The sequence below is a fragment of the Aquarana catesbeiana genome, linkage group LG07, assembly GCF_042186555.1.
Source record: "Aquarana catesbeiana isolate 2022-GZ linkage group LG07, ASM4218655v1, whole genome shotgun sequence".
NCBI lineage: Eukaryota > Metazoa > Chordata > Amphibia > Anura > Ranidae > Aquarana > Aquarana catesbeiana.
In genome coordinates, this window is record NC_133330.1 from 212371954 (window position 1) to 212399584 (window position 27631).

The window sequence follows — 27631 nt, forward strand, 5'->3', positions numbered from 1 at the left end:
GGAGATTTGGTAAGTAGAAGCAGTATGATATCACTAATGCATTAGAAGGTCTTTGAGTCAATTTTTCTGTACAGTAAGTCAAAGTGGAACTAAACCTATCAGCCAACTCCTATGATGCTGCACATGTGATCAGTTATGGCACCAGCCTTTTGATGGCTTACCAGTTTGGATGACAGCACAGCCAATGCGACAGTTACATTACATACAAAGTAACTCTTTTTTGAACCTGTTAAATTGAAGGGTTTAGTTCTGCTTTAAGTTCTAAATACTGAGTAGGTTGAGATGATTTGTACAGGAAACCAAAACTTTAGTAAATCTACAGAGTCCATATCCATCATAGGTGTGGTTCTCGTTAGGCTTTCTCCTGGGATGTTGTTCCTTCCTTTCACCTTGGAGTAGCAGGTCTTTATACCTAGGGCTATTTAGAATATGTTTGGTCCAAAGTATATCCTAGTAAACTCAAGAAATAGTTATGAACTGTAATTTATAATCTTGACTTCTTCAGGGTTTCCAAGGAAAAACTGGTCCCCCAGGTCCTGGAGGTGTTGTAGGTCCACAGGTGGGTATCAATCATTTCCTTATCTTATTGCCTCTCTTTGCTTTCATGTTCCTTTTTACATTAAAACATTTCTTGAATACTTTTCATTTCAATAAATTACCAAATTTCTAACACATTTTGAACTTGCTTTTTACTAACATTTAATGTCAGCTTCTATCCATTATCACTTGATTCCAAAGTGATAATTGATAATATTTATCATGATACAACAAATCAGACTAATGCATTTGTTACATTTGTTTGCAGGGTCCAACTGGAGAAACTGGTCCTATTGGTGAGAGAGGTCATCCTGGACCTCCTGGCCCACCTGGAGAACAAGGCTTACCTGGACCAGCTGGAAAAGAGGGTGCAAAGGTTGGTTTGTGCTTCTTGTGAAACAAAGCTATGGAATTTTCTGCCCCATTATGTATTAATTGTGTATAATGGTTAGTAAAATTTATTTTACAATAATGTATTCTGTGTTGGGTGATATAATTTTGTACATAATATTTTTTATAAAACCAGAATGCTTTGATAGATAATGTGGCTGTAGGTTGCATAGCTGACAAAACTAAGATGTATCAATGTTATTCAAAATATTCCTTGATTAACAGGGAGATCCTGGTCCTCAAGGTGTCACGGGTAAAGATGGTCCACCAGGTCTTCGTGGATTCCCTGGAGAGAGAGGTCTTCCTGGAGCCCAGGTAATAAAGTGCACCATAACATAGAAAAGGGGTATAAAATGGAAGATGGATCATAGAAAGGTCAAATTCAGCTACATCTTTGTTTGTAGCGACTTTACAGTTTAGAAGATTTTCAAGTATAATACCTTTATAATGCTGGACCCTTATTTAAGAGAGTACTTTGACTCAGTGAGCATGTTGATATTGTGCATACAGCAATGACCTTATTTATTACAGACAGCTGTTTGTGCTATGCTATTAGTCTTTGTTATCATGCAGTAGTTTCAGTTGCCTACTTCTGACCTTAGCACAGTTTGGAAAATTGTTTATGTATTCTAGCAATGAAGAATCTGTTGTGTAGGCATTGGGGGCTCAGCTTAAGTCATTTGGGCTACAACTGGAGCTTGAGATCCAATAGTTTTAGACTAGGATAGTTGAAGTTGCATCCCATAGTTTCACTTGCAACATTCGGAATTACGTAACATGGTTTACTAAGCAGTGCCTGATATGTGACCCTTATATGTGTGCTTTATTAATTATAGGTAATGACATTCCTATGCATTATTTTGTGTGACGTCATCAGTATTATTTTTTTGTTTATTAAGGAGAAATTTAATTTACCAAAAAATTCTAGCAACCAAAAAAAACCCTGCTAAATAAACACAGAACTAGAATGTTAAGTTATCTGCCACTGATGATGTATGAGATCCCAAATACAAAATGAAAAACATGTTTCACATGCTATCGATCAACAGGTGCTGCAGATTATGTTCAATAAAATGAAAAATATTATGTATATATTTGGATATGCGTATATAACATTTATTGTGCTGTCAACTCATGGTTGGCAGATTGAATTTTAATGGCCCAATGACTGGGAAGGATAGGGCTACACTTGGAGGCATAAATGTTGCAAATGCTTGTTAAGACACACCCTGATTTTTCAGCTTGTTGATAGACTACTGTGCAAGACAAGTAGGCTACTAGGGATGACATTTTCCTATTCTTATGAAAAAAAGTAGAGGGAGCATTTAACTATGCATGTGCTACTTCTGTTAATTGGAAGTATGAGCTACAATGATTTGTGTGTTAGCAGACTTGAGGATGGGAATGAGAGCAGATAAAAAATCAAATAAGTGTTTTTTAAAAATATTAATGACTATTTAGTTACTTATATGATTTAAAGTCATCATTGTAGACATTCTGTAGACACAGCAAGGAACAGATTTTATCTATATGCCCATTAATTTAATGTTATTGTGTATATGACTACATATTTTGTGGCCATATAATTTTATACACATCAAATAATGAAAATAACATAAATAACTGAACATGCCACTATTAATATGTTCATTAACTGACTTTTTTACTTGAATATTTAAAATAAAATAATGAAACAAGGAAGAATCTGCATCCTCGTGCCTTGCTGTGACTTTCCACAAATCTACTCCTGGTCATTGTAAAGGAAATTACTACTGTAGAAATGCAGCAACATTATTTATTATCTTTTAACAGTTTCCAGGTGCATTCAGAGAACAACATTTTACCAAAAGGAAAACACTGTACAGTTAAATATATAGTGGCAAATACATATATTCTTCTTTTTGTACACTGGCAGGGGTTTTGCAAAATGAAATTTCTGTTTTAGTCAGGTAAATATAAAATACTGCATACAATTATTATGTAGTCTTCTGTGCAGCCAGCAGGTGGTGCTGTATTCTGCTATTCACATGTGAAGCATTACCAATCTCAGCTGTGCTGAAAGAAGTCTGTTTTCTCATTACAGCTGTGACTCTTTTCATATCAGATAGAGGTTTTAACTAGTCAAAGGGAGCCTCAAAGCAATCTTCCTCTGCCTTACTATTTCCTTAGCTAACCCATAGTGCTATAGTGTTATGAACACCTTTTGTCAAATATTAACTGTTTGGATATTGTATAAAATGAATATTAAACAACAATTTAAAATGTTCAAAATTAAACAATATGCAGTGCAGTTGCTTAGTTGTTAGGGGGTTCCTGGGTCATGTATTCTCCCTATGCTTGTGTGAGTTTCCTCCCACAATCAAAGACATGCTGGTAGGTTAACTGGCTCCTTTCTAAGTTAATCATTGTATGTTTATGCATGTGAGAAAGGAACCTTAGATTGCAAGCTTCTTGAGGGCAGGGACTGATGGTAATGTAAAGTATGTTAAAGCACTGTGTAGTTTGTTGGTGATATATAAAAATCTGTAATAAATAAAAAACAGCTAAAATAGAATTGGCCTATACCCATTATAGTTACACTTTTAAACATTCACATATTCCCTATCTAGACATGCTAGAGTTTATTGTTTATATCACATCACTTCACTTTTAGATAGAAATATTTTTTTGCATATCTAGTTGATTTTAGATAACTCCCATTTCCCTTTTTTGTTACAGGGTCCTGGAGGATTGAAAGGTGGAGAAGGTCCACAGGGTCCACCTGGACCAATTGTAAGTACTACTTTCTTTGTGATCAGTGAAGCATATGGTAATTGATTTTAACTTACAAAAATTCACACATATTTAATAGATGGCATAGCTTCTATTTTAGTACATGGCAACAAAAAAACTGTGATGACAAACCATTCCAACCATACCTGTATCAGCATGTACCAATTTGATCTTAGGATGTTGTGGAAGATAAGAGAAGATGGTCTGTGGCCACGCCACATGTTCTGAAGCTGCTGAATGTCATCACCTTACTTCACTAGATCGCTGGCTTCATTAGCAGGCATAGCTATATGACATCTTATGGTTATTTTTATTATATACATGGTAGAATCCTGGATAATTTATGGTACATTTTGATACAGAGGTTTTACCATTAACCAGTCAATGAAACACAGCTGTATTTGTTATTTTTTTAAACGTAAAGCATATGCACCACATGAAAGTTATGGAGAGATTTCAGTCTGCTTTGTATCTCTAGATTCAGATAATTGTTATGTGGTCAGGTGGCTAATCAAAGAGCTTCATATTTAAATTTGGCCAAATGTTAAACTTGTTAAAATGTTCAGCTTCATCTATGAAAGAAATTAGCTAGATAAACCAAAGTTAGCGTATTTCATACAGCTAAATGAAAGTAAAAAAAGGACATGAAAGAATTTTTTTGTTTAGGAGTTTTTGTTGAGCTATAATTATTAGAGATAAAAGGACTATTCTGAAAATGGTGGTAAAAGTTAAGAAAATAATTACATATTTAAAAAAAAATAGAAAAACGAGTCTTCCAAATATACATAGACAAACTTACTAATACACCCTGTAAAGCCAATAATACATTATATGTAAGCTACAACAAAATAGTCTAAAGGATGAAGCAAGACATTGTCTGGGCAATAAATCAAGGCCCAAAGGATTTTCAGTCATAGTAGATATTCCAGGATAAAGAAGTGTCCTGTGACTGAAGGTTAACAATATAGTCTGCTAAACTGACAAAAAACAATAGCTACTTAACATATTTAAACAAAGGCTGTACTAAGTGAATAGGTAGACTGCCATTGCTGAATGATCCTGAGAAAAGCTAGATCCCTGACTGTCATGCTGATCTAATGGTTTCAATACATTCTGACTCACTTAACAGCAAGAAACATGCAAATTAGGATGACCCTGACTTCACTTTGCTTGCTGCATGCCTGGTCCAAGTCAGTGAATCATAAAATATTGAAGCCAGAGAAAGCCAGACAAGCAGTATTTTAAAAAAAAGTACAACAGTGGTGGTCCCTTTACTTCCCCCCAGCACAGGATTTCCTTAAAGTAGAATCAAAGTTTTTCCAAAGTCAGAAGGATTTTACCTTCATGCTTTACCTGCATTAAAGTAAAACACCTTCCACTATTTGTTACATTAATCTCCCAAATACTTACCTTCCCGTCTGTAACAGTGTTGGTTCTCTCTCTCCCCTCTCACAGGCTCAAAGACAGAAACAGGAGCCATTGGCTCCTGCAAATTAAATGCTGTGAGGAGGAAGCAGGGGAAGGGCTGAGCTGCACTGTGTTTGTCAATAGACACACACAGTCAGGCTTGGGAGTGAGCCTGCAGGTGTGCCACCATAGGAAGTGGCTTCCTATGGGGGCACACTGAGAAGAGGAGGAGCAGAGAGCAAAGGCAGAGGACCCCAGAAGAGAAGGTTTGAGCCCGCTCTGTGCAACAATACCATCCCACAGAGCAGGGAAGTATAACATAAAATATATATATATATATATATATATATATATATAGATAGCTATATATATATATATATAGCTATCTATATATATATATATATAGATAGCTATATATATATATATATAGATATCTATATATATATATGCATTTAAAGTAACTTTTATTCAAAATCTTTACGGGAATAAAGTACGGGAGGGTTATGTTTTTTCTGCCAACTGTGTCCTATTAGGGATATTCCCCTTCACTTCCTTCCCTGTAGCCAAAACAGGAAATTTTAGAAAATCCCTCCTTAATGAAGAAATCCCTGGTTAACACCAACTGGAACTAGTGTCCCCATTGGAAGATGTCCCCTCTATTCCATTCTGGTGCCAACCCAAAGGATTTTCTTTCATTTTCTCTCTTGGTGATAACAGTAAACAAGACAAACAAAGAGGGAGAGTCTCTTTAAGAAAGGCACAGACAGCAATAACAATCTGATCCTTACCCACTCTATCCTATTCCTCTACTAAAAAAGTTTTGCCTTTGGTTATACTTTAACCTCCCTGGCGGTATGATTATTTCGGATTTTAGGTGCTGAAAGCGGTACAATTATTTTGCATGGAAATTTGGCATTTTATATTGTAGGCCTGTAATTCTTAACAATAACACACTTAAATCTGTCCAAACAAGAGTCTAGTAGATATCCCAGGTATGATGAAGTTTGAAACACAAAAACATAAATTATAATATAATAAATAAATATAAATAATTAAAAAAAAAATAATATAATAATAATAAAATAAATTTCCCCCACGATTCACTATCGCTCAATTCTGCAAGTGTTCTAATTTACTATCGCTGTTTTCTAGCTGATCTAAAGCCACTTTTGACATAAAGGGACACTTTTTGGTTGCTATGGACAATCTCCAGTTTCCAGGCAGAAAGAACAGTATATATAACATAAAACTGCATGCAGGGCATGGGCCAAAGCACTGGGGACAAAAGGGATGTGAAATAATTTCATACGGTACTGTAATCTGTAAGATTACAGTACTGTATGTGTTATGGTTTTTACATTTTTTTGAATTTGCCGCCAGGCTCCGCCCCCATGCGTCGCACCGCTCGCAGGGAACGGAGAGGCTTCGGAGGAGACAGAGCCCACGGACACTGTGGGGGACATTGCAGGATCCTGGGGACAAGGTAAGTAATGCTGCACCAGGATCCTGCAATGTAATCCCGAGTGTGGCTCGGGGGTTACTGCTAATGGGACTGAAATTTAACCCCGAGCCACACTTGGGATTACCGTCAGGGAGGCTACGATACTAATTAGCCTTGCAAATAGTTGCACAAATGACAATGCAAAAAAATCAGCTGACAGTGTACACTTATGAAATATTTGAATAACTGACGGTCTTAATTTTATCCTCTAGGGTTCTGCTGGAGAAAGAGGAGCTGCAGGCGCTGCTGGACCAATTGGTCTACCAGGAAGACCTGGTCCTCAGGGCCCACCGGGACCAGCAGGAGAGAAAGGAGCTCCTGTGAGTATTTCATTTTACTCAAAAAGTCAGCAAGTAATACTAAACTGCACCCAACACATTTGTTGAAACAGAATTGTGTTTAAAATGTGATATTTATTTTAGTTCTGTATATGATATCCCAAACTCTTATAATGTCTACGGGTAATTACGCTGGCCAGGTATGAATGGCAGGTTATTTGGTTTGACTGCACATACCTCCAACGGCTTACAGCACCTCCCCCCTTTCCTTCCCATTCTGCAGAAATGATGGGCCACTATAATTGGGTAAAGCTCCAGGACTTCCCTTCCACCATACATTAATATTGGCCCATCGCTATTATGGACTTTCTCAATGCATCAACAGGTCACAAGGCTCTCTGCTATTTACTGTTACTTTTTTACTGTCCCATTTGCTCGAACAAAGTAATGAAGGTTCTGGATAAGTTGTAAGTAATTCTGATTGGAGCTAAAGGGCAAAGGACCCTCCTCCCACCTCCACTTAACAGCAGCTAGGGAAGTTGCAAAATTAGGCTAAGTTCCCACTGGCATTAAAAGCAGGCATTTGAGGGGCAATAAAAATGCCCCTCAAATGCCTATGCAAATGGTACAATGGACAGCGCACAGTGCTGTTTACATTATCAAAACATGAAGTATTAGCATCGCTTTGCTTCAAAAATGAAGCCTCCTGTCGAGTCAGGAGGCGTTGTAAGTTTAACATTAGATGAATCTGTTATTTTCCCTTATTGACAAAATACTGGATGTTTTTAATCCTTCCCCATGTTTCAACAAAAATTGTTTCTTTTTTTAGATTTTATTTCTCCATTGAATCTGAATTCTACATCACTTGCTGTCCCTGTGACGGCAGCCTGAAGTGAGAGGAAATCTCCCCAGTGCAGACCCCACCACCACCACCAATAGAACCTTACAAAAAATTTAACCCCTTTGCAAACCAATAAAGTAATGCAAGGGATCATTTGTTATTTTTCAACTGAAATTATTTCAGTTCTTAAACAAGCCCTTTTGTGTCACCCATAAACATTGATGGGCTTGAAGCTGATACATACTCTTTCTGGCATATGCTGAGCATGTTTGAGATGAAGAGTTAAAATTTCAGCTAGACACATATTTTATTCTAAGACAACATTTGTACATTGTAAACCTGTGCAAAAGCTAAAGTAATATTCTCAGATGATTAAGAGTTGTACTGCATGTCCATAAACTGAAAAGCCAATTTCTTCCACATACAGTTGTCCTTCATGCTAGTTCCAGCTCCTGGTGACCTTGTTTATTGTGTTTTTAGCTTCTGGATTTTTTCACTTATTCGGCTATAGAATCCAAATAAGTTTGGAAGATCTTAAAAACCCTGTAGGCAGAAAATCCACAGGATTGTTATTCAAAAAGAGTGCCAGAAGGTGACACAGAATTTATTATAGTGCTTGTACCTCCCGAGAGCTCATGTGCCATACCCACTGCCTTTGAGTGAAGATATAGGATGGGGGAAACTTGTTGCATATATTAATGGTTTAAATTAAGTGTCTGTGATAGCTGAGATGCTCATGCTGTATATTGGCACTGAGATATGACAACAGTGGGCAAGGACGACAGATTTACTCAGTACAGAGCCAAATAGCAACATGGGAGCACAAATAGTAGTTACAATAAAATAAATTATGCGCAGTGCGATCTGAACAAAGCATAAATATTCCATGAAAACAATAATATACTGTATATACTGGTAAGAAACATTGCCGTTTGTTAAAATGCAAAATGTTAGAACAGTACAGGAAAATCAAACATTGTTTTATGAGTGTGGCAATACAATTGTTTGTTATGTTGCCAGAGTAAGATATATTACCTGTACAGCTTATGCTATTATATGGGTTCCACAAAGTACAAGATAGCCCCAAATGCCTATTAGAGGTGTTACTTGTGAGTTTATTTGGAGTGCTTATCAGTCAGTCAGTGGTGACTCAGTCAGTCAGTGGTATATCCCTATATAGAGGCATGATATGCATCTATGAAGTTTATGATTCTTAGCAGAATTGTACACTGATCAGGTAGCACCTTGATAGACTCTCTAAAAGATGTGTGTGAATAATGTAGCCAACTGTCCAGTTTTCAAAACTATGGATATTGAGTCTGCTTTTTGATTTAAACACAGGTTGTGTGGGCCCTTTTTGAAGTCCAGTACTTTCAGACTCTATTGTCATGTACCTATGGCCTTCCCCTTGTAGCTCTATCTTGAGCAGCAGCTCACTCACTCAGCGGGTCCCTTGTAAACATCTATGGCCAAACTCTACAGTGGTTTGCTCACTAATTCTAGGACAGAGTGAGTCCTGTACCTTGCTATTAAAAATAAATAAAGAACCGCGCTACGTGCATAGGTGTGAAAACATAAAGCAAAATGAATCGTGAGTGACCAAATTTGTGAAAATCCTGCTGCTAAACACTAAAACCTCGATATAAGGCAAAGATCAAATACACAACAATCAGTGTAGCGCTGGACAAAAAAATGTGACTAGTGCCAAATAAGCTATTGCTAAGATATAATGCCAAATAAACAGTATAAACACACATAAATAATCATCTGAGGCTTATATCAATATATAGTGCATAGTGAAATTCTTATGAATGATATTCCTTATAAACATGGGTTCATGCCCAGATTAGTATATGTGAAAAAGTGAATATATAACACAAATAGTGAAAAATAAAAAATAAAAAATAAAATAAAAAGTTCAAAAAAATGTGTCCCATATAACAATGTGTTAATTCCAGAGGAAATCCAAAAAAAGCTGTGTTACAGGGTTCGGGAATACTTGATCCACCTTTCGTGTAGCCCACCACCAAATGATAGAAATGAAGGCTTACCGAAAAGCCTGCGACTGCCCTTACTCAGGGGGGTCAAAACAGGCTTAGTTGTGGAAATATCCAGAGATAATGAAGCCTCCGAGTTCTCTCTCACCTCATCAGATAGGCAGCCCACAGCAACGGGGACCCCGATGTAGAAGTATGCTCATAAGGATTCCTTCAATATTTCATCTCAGACAAGGTCAGGTTTAAATAAGCCACAGCTCCCTTGCCTTTTCAATCTGTAGCCGCTGTATTTTTCTGAAAATGCAATGCAATATGGCTACCTGGAGGTATTCTGTACACACATTATTTCCTGCTTGTGTGATTGGCTCACCAATTTTCCCAGAAGTCTGCACTAGGATACAAGTCAGATGCACCAGATTCTGAGTGCTCCAGTTTTAGTAAATCCTCCCTGTATCTCTCTATGAGAAATGCAGCTTGTGTCTTTGGGCCCTATACTACGAGAGCTTACGAGCCTTCCAGGGGATGCCTGAAATCTGACTTGTATCCTAGTGCAGACTTCTGGGAAAATTGGTGAGCCAATCACACAAGCAGGAAATAATGTGTGTACAGAATACCTCCAGGTAGCCATATTGCATTGCATTTTCAGAAAAATACAGCGTCTACAGATTGAAAAGGCAAGGGAGCTGTGGCTTATTTGCACCTGACCTTGTCTGAGATGAAATATTGAAGGAATCCTTATGAGCATACTTCTACATCGGGGTCCCCGTTGCTGTGGGCTGCCTATCTGATGAGGTGAGAGAGAACTCGGAGGCTTCATTATCTCTGGATATTTCCACAACTAAGCCTGTTTTGACCCCCCTGAGTAAGGGCGGTCGCAGGCTTTTCGGTAAGCCTTCATTTCTATCATTTGGTGGTGGGCTACACGAGAGGTGGATCAAGTATTCCCGAACCCTGTAACACAGCTTTTTTTGGATTTCCTCTGGAATTAACACATTGTTATATGGGACACATTTTTTTGAACTTTTTATTTTATTTTTTATTTTTTATTTTTCACTATTTGTGTTATATATTCACTTTTTCACATATACTAATCTGGGCATGAACCCATGTTTATAAGGAATATCATTCATAAGAATTTCACTATGCACTATATATTGATATAAGCCTCAGATGATTATTTATGTGTGTTTATACTGTTTATTTGGCATTATATCTTAGCAATAGCTTATTTGGCACTAGTCACATTTTTTTGTCCAGCGCTACACTGATTGTTGTGTATCTGTACCTTGCTATTGCCTGCTTGTGTCTACCTCTTTGGTCAAAATTATTACATTTATTAGGTCAACACAATTTTCTTTTTCTTTTAAATGTATTTCTGTTGATAAATTATTAATTCCCATGGATGGTTTATATTTGATTCTGAAAGCTTAACATTCTGCAATGTTTTTTTCTTAAACTCAGGAACATTTCTTCTCATTTCCAAAAAGGAACACAGCTTATTTGGCTGCATAACAAAATAGATGGTGTGAAAGGAGTTACATTAAAAGGTTTTATATTTCAAAGATGTGCTAATTAGTTGAATTAGTGTGAATTTTTGTAAAGATAAATATTATAGCATTCAATTTTTAGGTAAAGTTGCAGGTATTTTTTTAACAAAACAACCGTATGTTTGTATATGTTAATAAATGGCAAGTTTATATAGTATATACAGTACTTGTAATCAAAAGATAAAATTAGGTTGATTTATTAAGACAGCATCAAAAAGCTTAGAGTTCAAATTTTCTGTTCTACTATGCCAATTACACTTTTTGAGCCTCACTAATTTTTTTTAAGCAACACCCTTCCTTCCCATTAGGCTTTCCATTAACCAAAACATGGTAACCCTCTGAGTAAGTAGGGCCAGTTTTAGAAGGAATGTGACCCTGGGCAGAAAAAACATGTACTCCTATACTAGTCTGTAGTAAACTCAGTGCTTTATTACCAGGTGTTCCAAATTAGCAAAGCTACAGCAACTATAGCCAGAAAGATACCTTACTGTCAGAAAGTCACTATAGTCCTATAGTAATGTCATGTCACCAGAATGGGTAACACTGTTTAGAATAAGGGGTACAAAATACCCACACAATTACTGCGGTGCTAAAATAATTTTATCCTTGAATTGTTGCTATGAAGCTAGTTACTTATAACACTGCCATGAATGGCTTTTAGCCCTCATGCACACAGGCTGTTAAAAAAATGTTATGAAAACGCCAGTATCTTTGCAGTGATTTTTTTTAACTTTTTTCAGCTTTTTTCAGCGTTTTTGCAATAGCGTTTTTTAGCGTTTTTAATCTTTTCTGAGCGTTTTTCCGCGTTAGCTTTTTTGAGCGTTTTTTTTTTTTTTCAAATTTTTTTTTTTTTTTTTTTTTTTTTTTCAATGGATCAAAAACGCTAAAAAACTTTGGTGAATGACGTTTTTGAGCGTTTTTCAGCGTTTTTCAGCGTTAGAGCGTTTTTACAGCTGAAAAACGTCTTTCAGAACCCACTGGTCCTGGGTTTTTTTTACAGCTTAAAAACGCCTATGCCACTTGCAGCTCAAAAACGCATAGGTGGGCATGAAGCCATAGACTAACATAGACAGGCCTTTTTAAGCTGCAAAAAAAAGCTCAAAAAAGCAGCTGTAAAAACGTCCGTGTGCATGAGGACTTAGGCACCATCCCATCATGGCAGCTTTACCAAATCTTAGCTTTTTGACATCATATGCACCTCACTATCTTATATTTATGCTGTGTGATGACTGGGCATTAGAGTGACCTTTACTTGCAGTCATAGGTGTGCACAGACTATTGCATTAGGGTGTGCACCCCAAAGCTAAAACACACATGACTTTTTCTGCAGCCTTAGCTGCACGGGGGAGTGAATGTATGGAAAGTGCTCTGTGCTGAGCGGCATCCTGTTCATTCACAAACTGAAGCACATTAAACACAGTTTACTATGCTTTAGTTATGAATGAACACAATAAGTAAGTGTGTTCACTGTGTTCATTTAGAAAAGGAAGGGAGTCAGCAAATTACATTTTGACTATCCCTTTCCTCCGCTATCCATCCCCTGCAGCAGAGGAGGGAAGAGGAGGGAAGCCAGCAGCACTGCAAGGGGGCAGGGGTGGAGGGCAACATGGGGGGAAGCCTGGGCAGTAGGGGTAGTCAGCACCACACCTGACACCCCTCCCCCCACCTATGCTTGGAGTCAGTCTCGAGCTATGTGACCACTCAGCACACATATCTGTCCTCGAAATTGTGCTTCAGGGGAAATATCTGACATATATCTGTTATGTGACAAAACTAAACCATGCCTTTCGTTTTTCTGTACAGAGGGTCCTCAGAAGTCTTTGTTGTGACATAGCTGCTGCCTTGGCTGGGGTGGATATGCTATTAATACTGATTATATTATACCAATTATACTGATTATACTAGAGGACCGATCTCCATTCAAAATCGAAGTATGGGGAAGCCCCATGGTATGCTATGTAGTAAAAATTTAAGGGGTCTGAATGGAGGGCTAGCTGCGGAGGTAGCATAGTAAATAGTAGGTCAGAACTGAAATTATTACATGAAATATCCCAGCCGGTAGTGGTGGTGTTGTAATGGCTGTTTGTATAATGCAAATAGTGGAATAACTGATGGGAAGAATCTATTGCATCTTCGGAAGGTTTGACAGTATAGGATTGATCCCCTGGCAGAGATGTATAAATGTTACATTGTCAACTGTGTGGAAAGATGGCGACGGCCATTGAAATTGTTCTCGTTCAAGGTCAGAATCTGTAAACTGGTGTCTAGTATTGCATTGATATTATGTCACCTTTGGCATTTCTTCACAGTACTGAGTATTGATTATGTGAGCAATGGCAACTTTCTTTTATGAAAATGAGGGATGCAACGTTCTTATTTTTATTTATCCCGAAAAAAGCAAATACCAGAGTTGCCAAGCAGCTCAGGTCCAAGCGCTCACGGTATAGTAAACAAAGGGATGGAAATAAATCCACTTAGACTAATTACAAACTGCTGTTGTAAAATAAAAACACAATGATACAGAAAAATATACTCTCTTATAAGAAGCAAGTATTAACAGCGCTAGTTCTCAGGTGGTCTGAGGTTAAAAAAGTGTAATATCACTAAACTCACGAATGAGTGAGAATAGACATGAGGTTAATAATCATAAAAATTACATCTATAAAATATATATCAAAAGTCCAATGCAGTATAAAAGAACCAGCAGTCCCAAACCAATAGTTCATAGAATTCCAGAACAGTGTATGAACACCGATTATATCTGCTGCATAAACTCAAAGATAACATGAAAGTAGTTCATTGCATAAAGAGGACAATAATCGCAATCAGGGAATATAATTCTTCTGGAGTGCACATATCCATGGGCAACTAGACCATCACCACATCACCGCGTGAATAACCCTTATGGATGTGAGCTTACCAGAGGTAAGACAAAGACAAGCCTGTCATCTCCTTTTCTCTTTCGGATCGGCTCCTCCACCACCAGATTCCCTCAGTCCTCCTCAGTCAAGATCATGTATTATCATGTAGAGAAATAGAAGGGGAGGCTCTCCATAGTGTAAAATTGTTTTTTTTGCAATAAACCCACAGAAGATCCCCCCTTAAGCAATTGTGCTTACACAATAGAAATTTGGAACTCCGACCAGTGGTGAGCCGATGCTGTGCATGTCAAGCTGTTTTAATATTTCTTTTGTGTAAGCGCAATTGCTTAAGGGGGGATCTTCTGTGGGTTTATTGCAAATAAACAATTTTACACTATGGAGAGCCTCCCCTCCCCCTTCATGAGGGGACTCATCGAGGTGGGAGGGCATTTGGCGCTCCGACCAGCAGTGAGCCGATGCTGTGCATGTCAAGCTGTTTTAATATTTCTATTGTGTAAGCGCAATTGCTTAAGGGGGGATCTTCTGTGGGTTTATTGCAAAAAAAACAATTTTACACTACGGAGAGCCTACCCTTCTATTTCTCTACATGATAATACATGATCTTGACTGAGGAGGACTGAGGGAATCTGGTGGTGGAGGAGCCGATCCGAAAGAGAAAAGGAGATGACAGACTTGTCTTTGTCTTACCTCTGGTAAGCTCACATCCATAAGGGTTATTCACGCGGTCAGGGCCGATCCTAAGGTCGCAGACGCCTGGGTGCAGAAATATTTCTGGCGCCCCCATGTGGGCGTGGTCATCTTACCAACTCCTTCCCTTTACAAATGTTTCTATGGCAATGACTCAAACACAGAAATGCTCCCCTAAAAAGTCTTCATTACCCTAGGATCCTCCCATGATCTCTTAACAATAAAGCAAATACAGGAAGAGCGTACACTAATGAGACCTGGAGGGGAGTCTCTGTGATGCACACAGAGAGGGCTTCTGTTAGAGAGTCTGTTAGAGAGAGCCCCCAGGCATAGTACAGGAGATGGTCAGAGACTGTGGACATGATACAAGAGATGGTCAGAGACTGCAGACATAGTACAGGAGATGGTCAGAGACTGCAGACATGTTACAAGAGATGGTCAGAGACTGCAGACATAGTACAGGAGATGGTCAGAGAATGTGGACGTATTACAGGAGATGGTCAGAGACTGGAGATATAATACAGGAATTGGTCAGAGACTGCAGACATTATACAAGAGATGGTCAGAGACTGCAGACATGACACAAGAGAGGGTCAGAGACTGCAGACGTTACAAGAGATGGTCAGAGACTGAAGACATGTTACAAGAGATAATCAGAGACTGCAGACATGTTACAAGAGATGGTCAGAGACTGCAGACATGGTACAGGAGATGGTCAGATAATGCGGACATATTACAGGAGATGGTCAGAGACTGCAGACATACTACAGGAGACAGTCAGAGACTGGAGATATAATACAGGAATTGGTCAGAGACTGCAGACATTATCCAAGAGATTATCAGAGACTGCAGACATGACACAAGAGATGGTCAGAGACTGCAGACATAATACAAGATTTGGCCACAGACTGCAGACATGCTACAGGAGATGGTCAGAGACTGGTCAGACTACAGACATAGTACAGGAGATGGTCAGAGAATACGAACATATTACAGGAGATGGTCAGAGACTTCAGACATACTACAGGAGACGTTTAGAGACTGCATACATGTTACATGAGATGGTCAGAGACTGCAGACATACTACAGGAGACAGTCAGAGACTGCAGACATGTTACAAGAGATGGTCAGAGACTGCAGACATAATACAAGAGATGGTCAGAGACTGCAGACATGATACAAGAGATGATCAGAGACTGCAGACATGTTACAAGAGATGGTCAGAGACTGCAGACATAGTACAGGAGATGGTCAGAGACTGCAGACATGTTACAAGAGATGGTCAGAGACTGCAGACATACTACAGAAGATGGTCAGAGACTGCAGACGTTACAAGAGATGGTCAGAGACGGCAGACATAATACAAGATTTGGCCAGAGACTGCAGACATGTTACAAGAGATGGTCAGAGACTGCAGACATGTTACAAGATATGGTCAGAGACTGCAGACATGTTTCAAGAGATGGTCAGAGACTGCAGACATAGTATAGGAGATGGTCAGAGACTGCAGACATAATACAAGAGATGGTCAGAGACTGCAGACATATTACAAGAGATGTTTAGAGACTGCAGACATATTACAAGAGACGGTCAGACACGAGATATAATAGAGGAGATGGTCAGAGACTGCAGACATGTTTCAAGAGAGTGTCAGAGACTGCAGACATGTTACAAGAGATGGTCAGAGACTGCAGACATGTTATAAGATATGGTCAAAGACTGCAGACATAGTATAGGAGATGGTCAGAGACTGCAGACATAATACAAGAGATGGTCAGAGACTGCAGACATATTACAAGAGATGTTTAGAAACTGCAGACATACTACAGAAGATGGTCAGAGACTGCAGATATGTTACAAGAGATGGTCAGAGACTGCAGACATAGTACAGGAGATGTTTAGAGACTGCAGACATAATACAAGAGATTGTCAGAGACTGCAGTTCTCTTGAACGTTAGTAGATAATGGCCGATCGGCCCTCTCACCTGACCCAGCGATACAGCAACAACGGTTCCTCTGATCAGGAGTCAGCTCACTCTGAATTGCCCATGGCAACTCCGCTGGGTAGAGCCCAGATCTGTATTCATGCAATGACTCCACTTCTTTCTCCACCAGGGATGGCGCCAGGCTGTGTGGCTTTCTCTCTGGTGGCGCAGGGCAGCGGGGTTCTCTCTCTGATGGTGTTCCCTCAGCACTGTCCTCTCCCTCTGGAGTCCTGGGTGTACTTCCCTGAAAGCTTTCCCGGGCTCCTGGCTCTCTCTCTCTCCCATTCAGCTGAGCATGCTGTGTGGGCTGCAGTTTCCATGTTACAGTGAGGCTGCCAGTCCTCGGGGCTACATGTCCCACAATCCTCTTCTTTGCTCCTTTTTTTTTCTTCCCTGGCCGATATGAAGGCAGGGGAAGAAACATAGTGTGCCACTAACTAGTACAGCAGCGCGCAAGGAGGAGAGGGAGAGGGGAAATAAGAGCCCGCGGTTGCAGTGTTACATGTTACAAGAGATGGTCAGAGACTGCAGACATACTACAGAAGATGGTCAGAGACAGGCAGACGTTACAAGAGATGGTCAGAGACGGCAGACATAATACAAGATTTGGCCAGAGACTGCAGACATGTTACAAGAGATGGTCAGAGACTGCAGACATGTTACAAGAGATGGTCAGAGACTGCAGACATAGTATAGGAGATGGTCAGAGACTGCAGACATAATACAAGAGATGGTCAGAGACTGCAGACATATTACAAGAGACGGTCAGACACGAGATATAATAGAGGAGATGGTCAGAGACTGCAGACATGTTTCAAGAGAGGGTCAGAGACTGCAGACATGTTACAAGAGATGGTCAGAGATTGCAGACATGTTATAAGATATGGTCAAAGACTGCAGACATAGTATAGGAGATGGTCAGAGACTGCAGACATAATACAAGAGATGGTCAGAGACTGCAGACATAATACAAGAGATGGTCAGAGACTGCAGACATATTACAAGAGATGTTTAGAAACTGCAGACATACTACAGAAGATAGTCAGAGACTGCAGATATGTTACAAGAGATGGTCAGAGACTGCAGACATAGTACAGGAGATGTTTAGAGACTGCAGACATAATACAAGAGATGGTCAGAGACTGCAGTTCTCTTGAACGTTATTAGATAATGGCCGATTGGCCCTCTCACCTGACTCAGCGATACAGCAACAACGGTTCCTCTGATCAGGAGTCAGCTCACTCTGAATTGCCCGTGGCAACTCCGCTGGGTAGAGCCCAGATCTGTATTCATGCAATGACTCCACTCCTTTCTCCACCAGGGATGGCACCAGGCTGTGTGGCTTTCCCTCTGGTGGCGCAGGGCAGCGGGGTTCTCTCTCTGATGGTGTTCCCTCAGCACTGTCCTCTCCCTCTGGAGTGCTGGGTGTACTTCCCTGAAAGCTTTCCCGGGCTCCTGGCTCTCTCTCTCTCCCATTCAGCTGAGCATGCTGTGTGGGCTGCAGTTTCCATGTTACAGTGGGGCTGCCAGTCCTCGGGGCTACATGTCCCACAATCCTCTTCTTTGCTCCTTTTTTTTCTTCCCTGGCCAATATGAAGGCAGGGGAAGAAACATAGTGTGCCACTCACTAGTACAGCAGCGCGCAAGGAGGAGAGGGAGAGGGGAAATAAGAGCCCGCGGTTGCAGTGGTATCACTAGGCTTGGTGTCACCCAGTGCGGTAAAACATGGTGTTACCTCCCCTCCAAAAACTATAGTCGCCGCCTCAGTACAGACCCCCCTCCACTAAGTGCAGACCCCCCACTAAGTATAAACCCCTCTCTCAGTACACACCCCCCATCAGTATAGACCCCCCTCAGGACAAACCACTCCCCTCCATTAGTACAGACCCCCCAGAACAAACCCCCCCCCATTAGTACAGACCCCCAGAACAAACCACCCCCTCTATTAGTACAGACCCCTAGGACAAACCCCCTCTCCATAGTACAGACCCCCCGGACAAAACACCCCCCTTTATTAGTACAGACCCCCCCAGAACAAACCACCCCCCTCTATTAGTACAGATCCCCGACAAACCACCCCCCTGCATTAGTACAGACCCCCCGGCCAAACTACCTCCCCTACATTAGTACAGACCCCCAGGACAAACCACCCCCCTACATTAGTATAGACCCCCAGAACAAACCACCCCCCCTACATTAGTATAGACCACCCCAGAACAAACCACCCCTTCCTACATTAGTATAGACCCCCAGGACCAAACCACCCCCTCTACATTAGTATAGACCCCCAGGACAAACCACCCCCTCTACATTAGTATAGACCCCCCCAGGACAAACCACCCATCCTACATTAGTTTAGACCCCCAGGACAAACCCCCCCACATTAGTATAGACCCCCCAGAAAACCCCCCCACATTACTATAGCCCCCAGGACAAACCACCCCCCCTACATTAGTATAGACCCCCCAGGACAAACCACCCCCCTACATTAGTATAGACTCCCAGAACAAACCATCCCCCTACATTAGTATAGACCCCCAGGACAAAACTCCCCCTACATTAGTATAGACCCCCCAGGACGAAACCCCCCCTACATTAGTATAGACCCCCCAGGATGAAACCACCCCCCCTACATTAGTATAGACCCCTCCAGAACAAACCACCCCCCTACATTAGTATAGACCCCCAGGACGAAACCACCCCCCTACATTAGTATAGACCCCCAGGACAAACCACCCCCTCTACATAAGTATAGACCCCCAGGACAAACCACCCCTCTACATTAGTATAGACCCCCCAAGACAAACCACCAATCCTACATTAGTATAGACCCCCAGGATGAAACCACTCCCCCACATTAGTATAGACCCCTCAAGAACAAACCACCCCCCGCATTAGTATAGACCCCCCTGACGAAACCACCCCCCCACATTAGTATAGACCCCCCAGGACAAAACCACCCCCCCTACATTAGTATAGACCACCCCAGAACAAACCACCCCTTCCTACATTAGTATAGACCCCCAGGACCAAACCACCCCCTCTACATTAGTATAGACCCCCAGGACAAACCACCCCCTCTACATTAGTATAGATCTCCCCAGGACAAACTACCCCCCACATTACTATAGACCCCCCAGGACAAACCACCCATCCTACATTAATATAGACCCCCAGGACAAACTCCCCCACATTAGTATAGACCCCCCAGGAAACCCCCCCCCACATTACTATAGCCCTCAGGACAAACCACCCCCCCTACATTAGTATAGACCCCCCAGGACAAACCACCCCCCTACATTAGTATAGACCTCCAGAACAAACAACCCCCCTACATTAGTATAGACCCCCCAGGACAAACCCCCCCCCTACATTAGTATAGACCCCCCAGGACGAAACCCCCCTACATTAGTATAGACCCCCCAGGATGAAACCCCCCCTACATTAGTATAGACCCCTCCAGAACAAACCACCCCCCTACATTAGTATAGACCCCCCAGGACGAAACCCCCCCTACATTAGTATAAACCCCCCAGGATGAAACCACCCCCCCTACATTAGTATAGACCCCTCCAGAACAAACCACCCCCCTACATTAGTATAGACCCCCAGGACGAAACCACCCCCCCACATTAGTATAGACCCCAGGACAAAACCACCCCCCCTACATTAGTATAGACCCCCAGGACAAACCCCCCCCCCTACATTACTATAGACCACCCAGGACAAACCATCCCCCTACATTAGTATAGACCCCCAGGACAAACCACCCCCCCTACATTAGTATAGACCTCCCAGGACAAACCACCCCCCCTACAATAGTATAGACTCCCCAGGACAAACCACCCCCTCTACATAAGTATAGACCCCCAGGACAAACCACCCCTCTACATTAGTATAGACCCCCCAAGACAAACCACCCATCCTACATTAGTATAGACCCCCAGGATGAAACCACTCCCCCACATTAGTATAGACCCCTCAAGAACAAACCACCCCCCGCATTAGTATAGACCCCCAGGACGAAACCACCCCCCCACATTAGTATAGACCCCCCAGGACAAAACCACCCCCCCTACATTAGTATAGACCACCCCAGAACAAACCACCCCTTCCTACATTAGTATAGACCCCCAGGACCAAACCACCCCCTCTACATTAGTATAGATCTCCCCAGGACAAACCACCCCCCACATTACTATAGACCCCCCAGGACAAACCACCCATCCTACATTAGTATAGACCCCCAGGACAAACTCCCCCACATTAGTATAGACCCCCCAGGAAAACCCCCCCCACATTACTATAGCCCTCAGGACAAACCACCCCCCCTACCTTAGTATAGACCCCCCAGGACAAACCACCCCCCTACATTAGTATAGACCCCCAGAACAAACCACCCCCCTACATTAGTATAGACCCCCCAGGACAAACCCCCCCCCTACATTAGTATAGACCCCCCAGGACGAAACCCCCCTACATTAGTATACACCCCCCAGGATGAAACCCCCCCTACATTAGTATAGACCCCTCCAGAACAAACCACCCCCCTACATTAGTATAGACCCCCCAGGACGAAACCCCCCCTACATTAGTATAAACCCCCCAGGATGAAACCACCCCCCTACATTAGTATAGACCCCTCCAGAACAAACCACCCCCCTACATTAGTATAGACCCCCAGGACGAAACCACCCCCCCACATTAGTATAGACCCCCAGGACAAAACCACCCCCCCTACATTAGTATAGACCCCCAGGACAAACCCCCCCCCCCCTACATTACTATAGACCCCCCAGGACAAACCATCCCCCTACATTAGTATAGACCCCCAGGACAAACCACCCCCCCTACATTAGTATAGACCTCCCAGGACAAACCACCCCCCCTACAATAGTATAGACTCCCCAGGACAAACCACCCCCCTACATTAGTATAGACCCCCCAAGACAAACCACCCCCCTACATTACTATAGACCCCCAGGACAAACCACCCATCCTACATTAGTATAGACCCCCCAGGACAAACCACCCCCCACATTACTATAGCCCCCAGAACAACCCCCCCACATTAGTATAGACCCCCCAGAACAAACCACCCCCCTACATTAGTATAGACTCCCAGGACAAACCACCCCCCCTACATTAGTATAGACCCCCCAAGACAAACCACCCATCCTACATTAGTATAGACCCCAGGATGAAACCACCGCCCCTACATTAGTATAGACTCCTCAAGAACAAACCACCCCCCACATTAGTATAGACCCCCATGACGAACCCCCCCCCCTACATTAGTATAGACCCCCCAGGACGAAACCACCCCCCCTACTTTAGTATAGACCCCCAGGACAAACCACCCCCCCTACATTACTATAGACCCCCCAGGACAAACCTCTCCCCCCTACATTACTATAGACCCCCCCAGGACAAACCTCTCCCCCCTACATTATTATAGACCCCCCAGGACAAACCACCCCCCCTACATTAGTATAGACCCCCAGGACAAACCACCTCCCCTACATTAGTATAGACCCCCCAGGACAAACCACCCCCCCTACATTAGTATAGACTCCCCAGGACAAACCACCCCCCTACAATAGTATAGACTCCCCAGGACAAACCACCCCCCTACATTACTATAGACCCCCAGGACAAACCACCCATCCTACATTAGTATAGACCCCCCAGGACAAACCACCCCTGTACATTAGTATAGACCCCCCAGGACACACCACCCCCCCTACACTAGTATAGACTCCCCAGGACAAACCATCCCCCTACACTAGGTTAATTTAAAACACCCGGGTGGTAGCTGGAGAGGAGAGGACAGTGTTTCTGTGGCGCCTGGGTGCACTGCACCCCGTGCACCCCGTCCAGCATCGGGCCTCCCAGGACAAACCACCCCCCCTACAATAGTATAGACTCCCCAGGACAAACCACCCCCCTACATTAGTATAGACCCCCCAAGACAAACCACCCCCCTACATTACTATAGACCCCCAGGACAAACCACCCATCCTACATTAGTATAGACCCCCCAGGACAAACCACCCCCCCTACATTAGTATAGACCCCCAGGACAAACCACCTCCCCTACATTAGTATAGACCCCCCAGAACAAACCACCCCCCCTACATTAGTATAGACTCCCCAGGACAAACCACCCCCCTACAATAGTATAGACTCCCCAGGACAAACCACCCATCCTACATTAGTATAGACCCCAGGATGAAACCACCGCCCCTACATTAGTATAGACTCCTCAAGAACAAACCACCCCCCACATTAGTATAGACCCCCATGACGAACCCCCCCCCTACATTAGTATAGACCCCCCAGGACGAAACCACCCCCCCTACTTTAGTATAGACCCCCAGGACAAACCACCCCCCCTACATTACTATAGACCCCCCCAGGACAAACCTCTCCCCCCTACATTATTATAGACCCCCCAGGACAAACCACCCCCCCCTACATTAGTATAGACCCCCAGGACAAACCACCTCCCCTACATTAGTATAGACCCCCCAGGACAAACCACCCCCCCTACATTAGTATAGACTCCCCAGGACAAACCACCCCCCTACAATAGTATAGACTCCCCAGGACAAACCACCCCCCTACATTACTATAGACCCCCAGGACAAACCACCCATCCTACATTAGTATAGACCCCCCAGGACAAACCACCCCTGTACATTAGTATAGACCCCCCAGGACACACCACCCCCCCTACACTAGTATAGACTCCCCAGGACAAACCATCCCCCTACACTAGGTTAATTTAAAACACCCGGGTGGTAGCTGGAGAGGAGAGGACAGTGTTTCTGTGGCGCCTGGGTGCACTGCACCCCGTGCACCCCGTCCAGCATCGGGCCTGCACGCAGTGATGTGGTGATGGTCTAGTTGCCCACGGATATGTGCACTCCAGAAGAATTATATTCCCTGATTGCGATTATTGTCCTCTTTAACTACTTTCATGTTATCTTTGAGTTTATGCAGCAGATATAATCGATGTTCATACACTGTTCTGGTATTCTATGAACTATTGATATGGGACTGCTGGTTCTTTTATACTGCATTGGACTTTTGATATATATTTTATAGATATAATTTTTGTGATTATTAACCTCATGTCTATTCTCACTCATTCATGAGTTTAGTGATATTACACTTTTTTAACCTCACACCACCTGAGAATTAGCGCTGTTAATACTTCCTTCTTATAAGAGAGTATATTTTTCTGTATTTATATTTATCCCATTGACGGATGTTTTTTTCTTCATACTAATATGCCAGGCAATGATACCAATTTTATATATTAAGAGTAAATTAAAACCTCAGGCTGGCAGTATATGTATCGGTTTAGTACACCATTCAACATTATTAACTGCTAAACAAGCATAACAGTATCAAGCTGCTAGATGAACTGATGTTGGCTATTTAAGCAATAGTAAATAGCCTAATGTAGTTTCTTACCTAATTGGTATGTTTTGTATTGAATGTGTTTATCGATCAATCACATAGGTGTGCTTTGAGAACTGTCACTGTTTGCATAATGCACCACTGAGGAGTGGTTCTTTTTCTGTATGTTTTTTTTTTTGTAAGACCTTATACATTGTCCATTGAATTGTTTCATTTTGTTAGGTCTCATAATATGCTAGCAATTATTTTTAAATATTTAAACCACAAATTTGAAGGTATATTGCAGACAGAAATGGGAGTTCTGCCTTACAAAAACTCCACTATATCCCCACTCCAAATATACAGTATTTATAATAGAAACCATCTTTTTCTTGATGTTGTTAGACACTACTGATCTATTTTAAGTACAGGTCTGATTTTCCCTAAAAATATGGCTATCCTACTCTTCAAAAGCCCCATTGAGCTAAACTACACGAACCCCCACCCACCCCATTGGTTTTACTTATAGTAATGCTGATGTGGCTTTGTCTGCAGTTTAATGCTCTGCTGATAAAATTCTGTTCAGGGTCCCGATTGACTTGAATGGAGCCATATATTGAGACTGAAGATCCTTGTTATATGGATCCTTTAAAGTTGATAAGAAGCTAGTGTGCAAGTGCAGCTAGTGCTGAAGATAATTTAGGCTTTTAACAGCTGAGGAGATTGAAACAGTGCTATTAACAGCTGAGGCAGGTAGGGGTTAATGCAGTTTAGCTTAGGAGGTCTTTAAACCTCCTAAGGATGGCTTATATAGTAATTCAATACATTTTAGCTAAAAGTAAAGTGTTTCTTTTAATGCAACATTGCCATCTCTGTCTACAATACAACTATAATTTTGGAGTTTAAATATTTACTACAGAGGTAAGTATGCAGCTGGGATGGGGGGGTAAAATACAGTTTAGCTAAGGAGAGTTTGGGAGGTGGGTTAGCGAAAGTTTAGCCAAACACAGACCTTTGCTTTAAATTCTATAACTTTCTATAACTGTTGAGACATTAAAATGTGTCTTTCTTGCAATGGTGGGTGGAGGTGGTCTGTTTACTATTATTTCCTGTTTATGTAGTTTTCTTCCTGCCTTTTGAAGAAGCGTAAGCATATTAGAACCCAAACTACACACAACAGGAGTTTAAAGCGGGGGTCCACCTATCTATCGTTTTTTTTTTTTTTGGAGTTCATTCACAAACTTTTCTTCTCATGATTATCTACTCACATGTTCTGTGTAATAAGTCCGTCTGTGTCCGATTTCGTTGTAAAGAATAACATAAAATTCACTGAAGGCGGTTTCCATCTTCATTGTGGGCATTTGAAGCCCACAAGCATGTATTTCCTGGATGCGGTGACTGCTGTGCTCCCAGCATTCACCGAGATGTTGTGATGACGCTGTTGCACAGTGCATGTTGGGAAGCCTGAGACTAGCTCTCAGGGGACTGTGGGAGGTCTGGGAGAGGCTAGAAACACGCCTACTCCCATGGGAGGAAAACCAGGAAGTGCTAAGAAGATTAGAAAAAAAAAGGTAATTACGGCGATTTAAATTTTTTTACACAGCATGTCAGCATCTAGGCAAGGAAGAGAATGCATAGAGATAATGTTCAAAATTTGGGTGGAACCCCGCTTCAATTTTTTATTGAAGTTCGTTTTAAACTATTCAATTTTGAAAGAGCGGGTAGTGCTGTCCCTTTTCATATTACAAAAGTAAGTATGCACAGGTGGTGATAAATAAGGCCCTATTAGTTACCCATCATTTTGAGGAAGAAAAGGTGGGGCTTAACTGCAATTTACACAAAAGCTAAGACCCCATGTACAACCTGGGTCTTGGATCCAAGTGGGTTCCAAAGAGACACAGGGGATTGGTTTAAGGCCATGACAAAATGCCTACACCAAAATGTTGTTGCTATCTTAGAAATATCTTAGGTCAGATTAGGTACACTTTAAACTCACTTGTGGAAATCAATATACCTCCTGATTGGCTCTAATTTTTATCCTGAGACTTTTCTTTTGCTGCTGATTGCCTTACTGTCTTACTGCCTTGTTTGTTATAGCTTCTTTTACCTTTATTTTATGAATGTCCTAAAATGAACTTGCAGGAATGTAGGCCAGTGTTACTGGATTATGTTTCAGATTCCACTGATATTGCTAGAGCTACTCTCATTAGATGGAGTACCTGAGTAGGCTACACAGTATTTTGTGACCAGAGACCACAAACCCACCCAGAAGCACACATGAGAACTAAGAGAAAGTAATTGACTTGTAAAAGTGGGCAGACTTTTGAAAAGCTGCAATGCTTGCTGGATTAGGTTTGCAGTTTGCCAACTGATTTTATTTGATGCCTGAAGATTCATTTTACTTTAAAGTGCTTTTTAATGCTCTTTTAAAGGGAGAAAAAGGACCCCAAGGACCAGCTGGCCGAGATGGAGTACAAGGACCTGTAGGTCTCCCAGGACCTGCTGGCCCTCAAGGACCACCTGGTGAAGATGGTGACAAGGTAACATTGATTTAAGGCTGAAGATTGCTATGCAAGAAATTCTGTTCAGCCAGAACGTATTATATAGGTCCATTGTTCTCAAATAAACATTAGTACAACAGAGTGTCACAACTGTAGGAGAATCAGATACTGTTGTCAATAACATGTCCATTTTAGTACTGTAAAGAGCAACCCTTCCAAGCTTATGAAGTCAGCAACTGTACTGCAGTGGCTTGACAATGCAGTCTGTGTAAATATAATATTCAATCAAATAAAACTGTAATATTTTATTTTATTGCTCTTATTCTACAAGTAGATTGCTTCTCTACCCATCATTTATACACAGCAAAAACATCTCATCATTTATACACCAGCATTAACCACTTGCCGACTGCCTACTACATATTTACTGCAGCAGGTTGGCTCTATTGCGTGTATGTTATTTCATGCAATAGCCACTGGGTGGCGCACGCACGCCGCCGGGGGTGTGATTACATGCTGATTGGACACAGGAGATGTCAATCAGCGGGTCCGGCAGATCCAATGTCTGCCAGTCACCCGCGATTGTTCCCCAGAGAGGGAAAACGGCGATCTGCCTATGTAAACAAGACAGATCACCATTCTGAAGGAAAGAAGATGGAGATCTTGTGTTCCTGCTAACCAATTGCTGTCTTCATCCAGTCAGAGCATACCCTACACAGTTAGAAAGCACTCCATAGGAGCACACTTAACCCTTTGATTGCCCCTGATGGTAACCCCTTCCCCGCCAGTGTCATTAGTACAGTAACAATGCATATCGTTATCACTGATTGCTGTAATAATGTCACTGGTTCTCACAAAAGTGTCAAAATGTCAGTTCACTTTTCCGATTTGTCTGCCTC

General features: G+C 41.9%; 1 protein-coding gene across 5 annotated transcripts in view; it reads left to right on the forward strand.

Annotated features, from left to right (window-relative positions):
- COL11A1 (collagen type XI alpha 1 chain) overlaps positions 1-27631 on the forward strand; it is a 329239-nt gene that overhangs the window by 241798 nt on the left and 59810 nt on the right. For all 5 annotated transcript variants that reach the window (XM_073593016.1, XM_073593013.1, XM_073593015.1 and 2 more), the window contains 6 exons: positions 506-559; positions 806-913; positions 1153-1242; positions 3646-3699; positions 6820-6927; positions 26664-26771. In XM_073593016.1, coding sequence (XP_073449117.1) covers positions 506-559; positions 806-913; positions 1153-1242; positions 3646-3699; positions 6820-6927; positions 26664-26771 — 522 coding nt within the window. The remainder of the gene's footprint in view (positions 1-505; positions 560-805; positions 914-1152; positions 1243-3645; positions 3700-6819; positions 6928-26663; positions 26772-27631) is intronic.